Consider the following 7,625-nt stretch of genomic DNA (forward strand, 5'->3'; position numbering starts at 1 on the left):
AGGCAGTATCACTACGGAAGTAGGATTGCCCAACCTTCCTTCCGAGGAGTGGCTGATGGGTTTGAACCGCCAGCCATCTGGTGAGCAGTCAAGTGCCTTAGCCACTATGCTACCAGAGCTCCCTAATAATTCCTAGAAACCTGTATTTTCATTTCCTTGATACTGCTTTGATAATTATTAAAAAAACTATGTGGAGAGCTAGAAATATATTCAATTCTGAGTGCTCAGATGGCAAAGATTAACACCAAACTTTAAAACTCCCTACTAATTTAAAATTTTAGTTTTACTATTTGTAAAGGAAATAGATTCAGTATCTTTAATTCTGGGGCAACTTTTCTAGACCAATGAGCTATGTCAGAGTCATAGAAGCTTCAAGAATTTGAAAACACAGATTAGCTCTACAAAATCATCTCTCAATTAGACATTGAAAATACTATTCTTTACCTCTATGGAGATAGAAAATGGGTAACTATAAGAAAAAAAAAAAAATTCCCACAACTCTCTCTTCAATAAAATATAAACAACAAGATTGGAAAAGTTGCTTCTTCTTCCTTTTTTTTTTTCATCATTGAAATTATACCTGGACTCTTTCCATACTAAATACGGTAAATCTATCACTCACAGTAGAGTTTGCTGAGACTACGACTGCTGCTGCTGTTGTGTGCCATCGAGTTGATTCTGACTCATTGTGACCCTACATGACAGAGCAGAACTGCCTCACAGGGTTGCCTAGGCTGTAGCCTTTTTGGGAGCAGATAGCTATGTCTTTTCTCCTGCAAAGTCGCTGGTGGATTGGAAATCCCAAGCTTTCACTTAGCAGCTGAGTGCTTAACTGTGGTGTCACCAGGGTTCCTGAATATATGACTAGAAGCACTAGTTGGATGAGTACCAAGAGGATAAAGAAAAAATTTAATAAAGCCTTTCCTTGAAGAATTCTAGAGTAAAAGCCTACAAAAGTGTCAGAGCTATGTTCAGAAAGAGCAAAATCATCATATTAAACAGCGCTTAGAAAAGAGAAAAGAAAAATGACTCCCCTGAGCTGGCAGCATGAGGAGGATGGGGAGAGTTCTGGTGACTTACCGGTTGTTAAATCCTTTGCTATCTGACAATTTCTGTATCTGATCAGTTTCATTTTTCAATGCAATCCAGTGTTCAGTTCTACCCACATATCGTTTTAGAAAGTTCTTGAAGAAAGCACAAAGGAAGTATGTGTTAAACAACCCCTGGAGTAAGTCAGTAATAAACTCTCTTTCTCAGAGGTGCTATCAGAAGCATCATAGCTAAGCTGATCTCTTATTCTATATAGAATCAGCTCATTTGGAGACTTTATCTTGAAACTAATCAATCAAACAAACTCAGAAGACAAATTGAACTCTCATTTTGACCTCAGACTGATTGTATGGCTTTCTGTGACTTGCTTTCCCTAGAGAGGAGATAGGCACAAATACAATGTCTTTTCTTGGAAGGAAATAGGGAGAAACCACAGATTAGCTCTATAAAATAATATATCATTTTATGAAAGTGTTTAGAATCTGTTATCTTACCATCTCCTTTTCAGGATCAATGAGAGCAAGAGTGGCACCTTGTTCGGAACAAAAGCTTTGGGCCGAGGTCCAGTTCCTTCTCATGGTAGAGATAAGGAAGCATTTCTTTTGGTATCCAACCCAATCATTTGAGCATGGAGAAACGTGGCTGGCAGATGGCACTGAGACAATATACTGGCCTGGACAATTGTACTGGCCCACTGTAAACAGGAAAATGGTTTCTTAGCAACAAAAGAAACTAAATACCCACAGCATGCAAAACAAGTTCAGGAGATTCTGTGCTGTACTAGGTGATAAAGTGAAGGATGAAAAACAAGAAGGATCATTTTGAGAATAGGAAGCAGATCTGGAACTGAGATGATCATCTATTGTGTCAGATCATCATTACAAGAAATGAGATATATGGGGTGTCTCTGTCAGAAATTGCAGGATTATAGAAAAATCCAGAAAATAATCTTTAAATAGAAAGGGTAAAGTACATTACAAATTCCAAGTAAGGTTTTGTATTTAAGGCTGAGTAAGAAGAATTTGATAATGCACTAGATTCAACAAATAGATGCAATAAATTGAGAGATGGAAGAGAGAGAAATTTGCAGGGAAGTAATTAAACATACAGAAGTCTATGGCAGAGGGTGTTTCATGAAATTGTAAAATTTTATCTTTTTAAAGGCACAGTTATATCCTGATATAGCCATATGTATTGGATACCATATTACTGCTGGCTTTCTAAATATAGTTTTAATTATCCATCCACCATTCTGTGGCATTTTAGATAAAAGAAGGGTTGTCCAATATCCTTGTAAGTCTATGGCTTAGATATTTTTTTCCTACCAATAGTGAACATGAAGCCCATGGTTTTTCTAACTAAATGTCTCTTTACTTAGAATCTAAATAAGTTTTCTTCATTCTAGGTCTAAACATCTGCTAAAATGTAATGATCTCCCACAGTAATGCATAAATCATAGACACTTGTAACATTCATAAGGAAGTTCTGGAAAACTCAAAAGTATTGCATTGATCATCAACTGAAGATAAGATTGTACTTAGTATTAATTAGGAAATTAGCCATATATGGTATATATGATGATCCTAAGTAAACCAGTATTTTTGCTTAATTAGATCAAGCCAATAACTATTGATTTCAACTGGGAATGCATATTACAGCTAGGACACTGAACAAATTTATGACATGATGACTTACCGGATAAGGCAATGAGAGCTATGATTAAAATGGTGATGAGGACCACATTCACCACAGCACATGGGACAGGAACTTGAAGTGACCCTTCATGATGCGCTGTAAAATGGGAGCTGGTGGCATTACCTGAAAAGGAGAAAGTTGATGCAGTCAGGCAGATTCTAGAAGTAAGAGAGGGATATATGATATCCTCTTCAGGCAGTGAAATGAAAAAAGTAGTTATGTATCTCCCCATGTCCTTTGTATGAAAATTATAAGTTAATTTTCTTTAAATTTTGAGTGAATTTGGAGTTTCATAATGGCTGCAAGGGAACAATCTACAGATAATATTGAGACCCTAAAATATCTCCCCAGTATATTTACTTAGTAGCTACACAAATTTTCATAATAATTAGCATAATTTTATTGTTTTAATCATAATCAGAACATTTATTACCCAAGAAGACATATAAAAAGAACATCTTGGGCACAATTCCTTAATCTCTCTGTAGTAACTTGCTGTTTGAGATGATGCAAATGAGGACAAATGTGGATAATATACTAAAACAAAATATTTAATATATAAAATATACAACTAATGATTAAAAATAAGGAGATTGGCAGTAATAATAGTTGGTGAATATGTGGAGCAATTGGAATTTTTGTATATTATTGGTGGGGTGTAAAATGGAAATACAATTTGGAAAACTATTTCTTATAGAATCAAATGTACACCTACCCTATGATCCTACAGTTCTACTCCTATGAATTTCTGCAAGAAAAATGAAAGCATACAACAGCTTTATTCATAGACTCAAATCCCAGAAATAACCCAATTATCCATTAATAAACCAAAAAAAAAAAAAAAAAACACTGCCATTGAGTGGATTCCTACTCATAGTGACCCCCATTGGGTCTCCAAGGTGGTAATTATGGAAGTAGATTTCTCTATCTTCCTTCTGTGGAGTGGCAGGTGGGTTTGAACCACCAGCCTTCTGGTAAGCAGTCAAATGTCTCAGGTACTGCATCACCAGAGCTCATTTATCTATTAATAGGAAACTGGATAAATAAATTATGGTATATTCATATAAGTGAATTCTACCTAGCAATTAAAAGAAAGGAGAGAACAACAATAGATGTATTGGATAAATAAATTGGATGTATGGATAAATCTCAAAAAAAAAGTTGAATAAATAAAAACTAGCCACAAAAGAGTATATACTACATAATTCTATTTACATGAAGTTTAAGAATGGCAAAACTAAGCTACAGTGATAAAAATCAGAAGAATGGTTGCCTTTATGTTTGTGGAAGGACAATTTAACTGGAAGGGGCCACAAGGGAACATTCCAAGGTGATGGCAATATTTTATCGTTAATAGGAATTGTAGTTATGCAATTTTGCCATAATTCATTAAACTGTACATTTGCGATTTGTGCTTTAATTGTATGTAAAATATAGCTCAATTAAAATTAATATAGCTTTATTAATATTTTTGAATGACTTAAAATATTTGCAATTCTAAGGGAAGTTAATAGTGAAAACAATTTTATAGATTGAATTACTGAGTGTGTAATGATGAAACAAAGTCAATATTTTCTCTCAACATTACAAGAATTTGGAATATGATCTTAATGATGGTTCTTTGGCACAGAAAAACAAGAAGGATATCTATTCTAGAATATAAATAAAAATTGAGAAAAGAGGAATGAGGATAATTTTGTGTAATAGTTTGGATTTGATATTTGCTAGCATGACTATCAGTACTGTTTTTTAAATCTGACTACACAAGAAAATATGATTCCCTATTATCTGGCGGTATAGTACCTAAGGCTTTGACTGCTAACCGGAAGGCTGGTCGTTCAAACCCACCAGCCACTCCTCGGAAGGAAAGTTGGGCAATCTATTTCTGTAGTGATATTACCTCGAAATCCAAGGAGGGGTCACTATGAGTCGGATCCCACTTGATGGCAGTGGGGTGGGATTATGTTCTCAAAGCTGAAATATGTTACTTGAATAATATTACAACTCACCATGAAAATAGCCTTAAAATGCAGAAAACTCCTGTTCTGGAAATGTCTGACTTTCATAAGTAAAAGATATGTCTATATAGGATATGTCTTAAAATCCACATATTTTGTTTCCTTAAAACATTTATCTAAGATTAAACTAGACAAAGAGTAGTTTCTTTCATGGTAAATTCTCATATCCTGGGTGTCAACATCAACTTTTTGCTCTTTCTGGTGTTTGTTTTTCCCAGCAGTAATCTGCATTCAGATTTTGCAAGAGAAGGCTTTACTTCACTCCTATCTAGTTCTATCACCGGAAGCAGCCCTTTCTAGGGAGGATAGCAAGTTCCGGGCTCAGTCTAGTTTCACTTCTTACCATGTGAGAGTCACTCCTGCTGCTTGGACTTAAATGCAGCAATAGCTCTGTTTCCTCAGGAAGTACTCACTAAACCAAATACTCATGCCCTTGAGAGCCTAACTCAGACCATCTATGGAGATGACTTGCAGAATGACACTTTATATCCACTAGTGATGGCAATTGTTACCCACAGAGGGCCTGGGTGGTACAAACAGCTAAGTTTTCAGCTACTAACCAAAAGATTAGTTGCTTGAATCTACGCAGAGGCACCTTAGAAGAAAGGTCTGGCAATCTGCTTTCAAAAGATTTCAGATTTGAAAACCCCTTAGAGCCCATTTCTACTCTGAAACACACAGGGCCGTTATGTGTCAGAATGACTGGACAGCGACTAGTTTGATTTGGTTTTTATTATTACTTACAGTTTGGTTTATCACTTGGGTAACAAAACTCTCCCCACAGCAAGCCTTTTCTCTGGCTATAAATGCTATTCTTTAATGGAGAGGTTGAAAATAAATCCACTTATTTCCTACTGAACCACACAAAGATTGTGTCCAAGGATTGTTTATATTAATCAAGCAACTACAAGGGCAGAGTAACTAATAGTTCAACAAAAAATCTGGATTGTTTCAGGAAAATTTAAAGATTCCTGCGTCAGGTACTTTAAATTATGCTCTCTCTCTCTACTTATTGACACAGTGGCTGCAACGATGGGCTCAGGTGTAGCAAGGATTGTGAGGCTGGCAGACGACCGTGCGGTACTTCATTCTATTGCACACAGAGTCGCTATGAATTAGAGCTGACTTGATGGCACCTAACAACAACAACAACTACATATGGATAGTTTTACTGTCATCATTTCTTTTCTTTTTTGCAGCTCACCTGAGCTAAAAAATTATGGTTCTCCTGATTCCCTAAACAATCTAACATCTTGCCCTTGTTACCCAAATTTGGATTTGTGTTCTTAGGCAAAAGACAGGTTTATCAGAGGTAGCTAAGGCTCTTCTACAGTAAACCAGTCTCAAACACACACTCAGAGGACAATCCTTCCTCTAGATTGTTCTGTGCCTGCACACCCTTTTATATCTAGATATTTCTTACTTATGAGTAAACTCCAGTTTCCAAGTGCTATTGTTTTGGGGTACTTTACTTTTAGAGAGGAAGAGGGATTAAAAAAAATGAGAACCCTCACAGAATAAAGTATAGAGAAGAAATGAAAAAAATCTGGCAATGGGAATAGAATAGATATGTGGACACACAATGGATAGAAAAGAGAAAAAGGTATATTATTAAGATGATAATATTTTAATTAAAAATAAAATATAAACATGTCTAATTCATGTAGAATTTGAAGCCAGTGTTTGAAGGGGAAAATAGAAAGCTAAAATGCAGGGAAAGAGGTCATGAAGAATATTGAAGCATAGGAATTCTTTCTTGGCTTTCTCCTAATGTATTACCACAGGGCAATGTAAATGCTCAGATAGTTATATAGTTATTCTCTCAAAGGTTGGGAATCTGCACGTTTCCAAATTCCTGGAGGACACTGTCATGGGAACACAGGCTAAGGCACAAACAAAGGCTATAGGCAAGGCAATCAAAGATGTATTTGCTTATGTGGAAAACAGAAGTTTCCACAAAGAGATGGAATGCCCCCTGGAGTATGTGCAAGTGACTATGACAGAATGATGGAGAGAGTACTCAACTAGAACATTTTAGTTTTCTAAAAATTTAAGTGATATAAACTGAACAAAGAAAAAGATCTTTAAAGATCTGAAATTCACCATTGTGGCTTCTTCTCAAGTCTCAGCTATCCTATCTTCTCATAGCTAGAGAGGTATTTACCTTTTCCCATTTTCTCTCTTATCTGGACTGAAACAGAACTTCAGTTCTCCAAAAGACAAAGCTCTATTTTTCCCACTAATTATGTACCATTATATATAATTTACATTATCAAGATACAAGCAATCAGATCTTACTTACTTTGTTTACCTTCCTCCTCATTCAAGGAACTGTCCTCCATATAACCTTCAACATCCATCTCTAATCTGTTCAAGGTTCCCTGGTTAATCTTAGGTTAAGTCAATCTGCAGTGAGAGTCTTGGCTGGAGCCCTTCTTCAGTCTCGATCTCCACAGGCATCTCGGGATTTATATACCTTTATGTTGTCTCCACCCCCTTCCTCTTGCCTCCTACTCGTTCAGTGACACCAGTTCTCTTTAATTTACACTCCAGTGGGCCAGACAACTTACGAGGTGTTGTTGTGGTGACATACGGATTTTCCCTACTGTCTGAAATGTGCTTTCTCACAATTGCAGGTGTAGCATAAAGAGACATGTGGGATTTTCCCAAAAACTGAGGTAGCTGTCCTTAATTTGGAGTAAAAACAAGTAGTTTAGGAGGCAGCATAATCTAAGTGAAGAATTTAAAGTTAGGAATTTAAGTCAGTCTGAATAGATTATAAGGTTTAATTCTGCATATATTATCCTAGATATTGATTTTTCTTCTTTGCTTTGAGATTCCTATCTTTGAGATGAAAGCAGT

At 36.0% G+C, this 7,625-nt stretch overlaps 1 protein-coding gene across 1 annotated transcript in view; it reads right to left on the reverse strand.

The window, feature by feature from the left end:
- Nucleotides 1–7,123, reverse strand: part of LOC103193921 (early activation antigen CD69) — a 38,981-nt gene extending 31,858 nt beyond the window's left edge. The window contains exons 1-4 of the mRNA XM_007937224.1: nucleotides 7,066–7,123; nucleotides 2,746–2,868; nucleotides 1,545–1,744; nucleotides 1,081–1,184 (exon numbers count right to left, since the gene is read on the reverse strand). Of these exons, the coding sequence (XP_007935415.1) occupies nucleotides 1,081–1,184; nucleotides 1,545–1,744; nucleotides 2,746–2,868; nucleotides 7,066–7,123 (485 nt within the window). The remainder of the gene's footprint in view (nucleotides 1–1,080; nucleotides 1,185–1,544; nucleotides 1,745–2,745; nucleotides 2,869–7,065) is intronic.
- Between the last annotated feature and the right edge of the window lie 502 nt (nucleotides 7,124–7,625).

This window comes from Orycteropus afer, unplaced genomic scaffold (genome assembly GCF_000298275.1).
Source record: "Orycteropus afer afer isolate SDZICR_OR568_19922 unplaced genomic scaffold, OryAfe1.0 scaffold00040, whole genome shotgun sequence".
NCBI lineage: Eukaryota > Metazoa > Chordata > Mammalia > Tubulidentata > Orycteropodidae > Orycteropus > Orycteropus afer.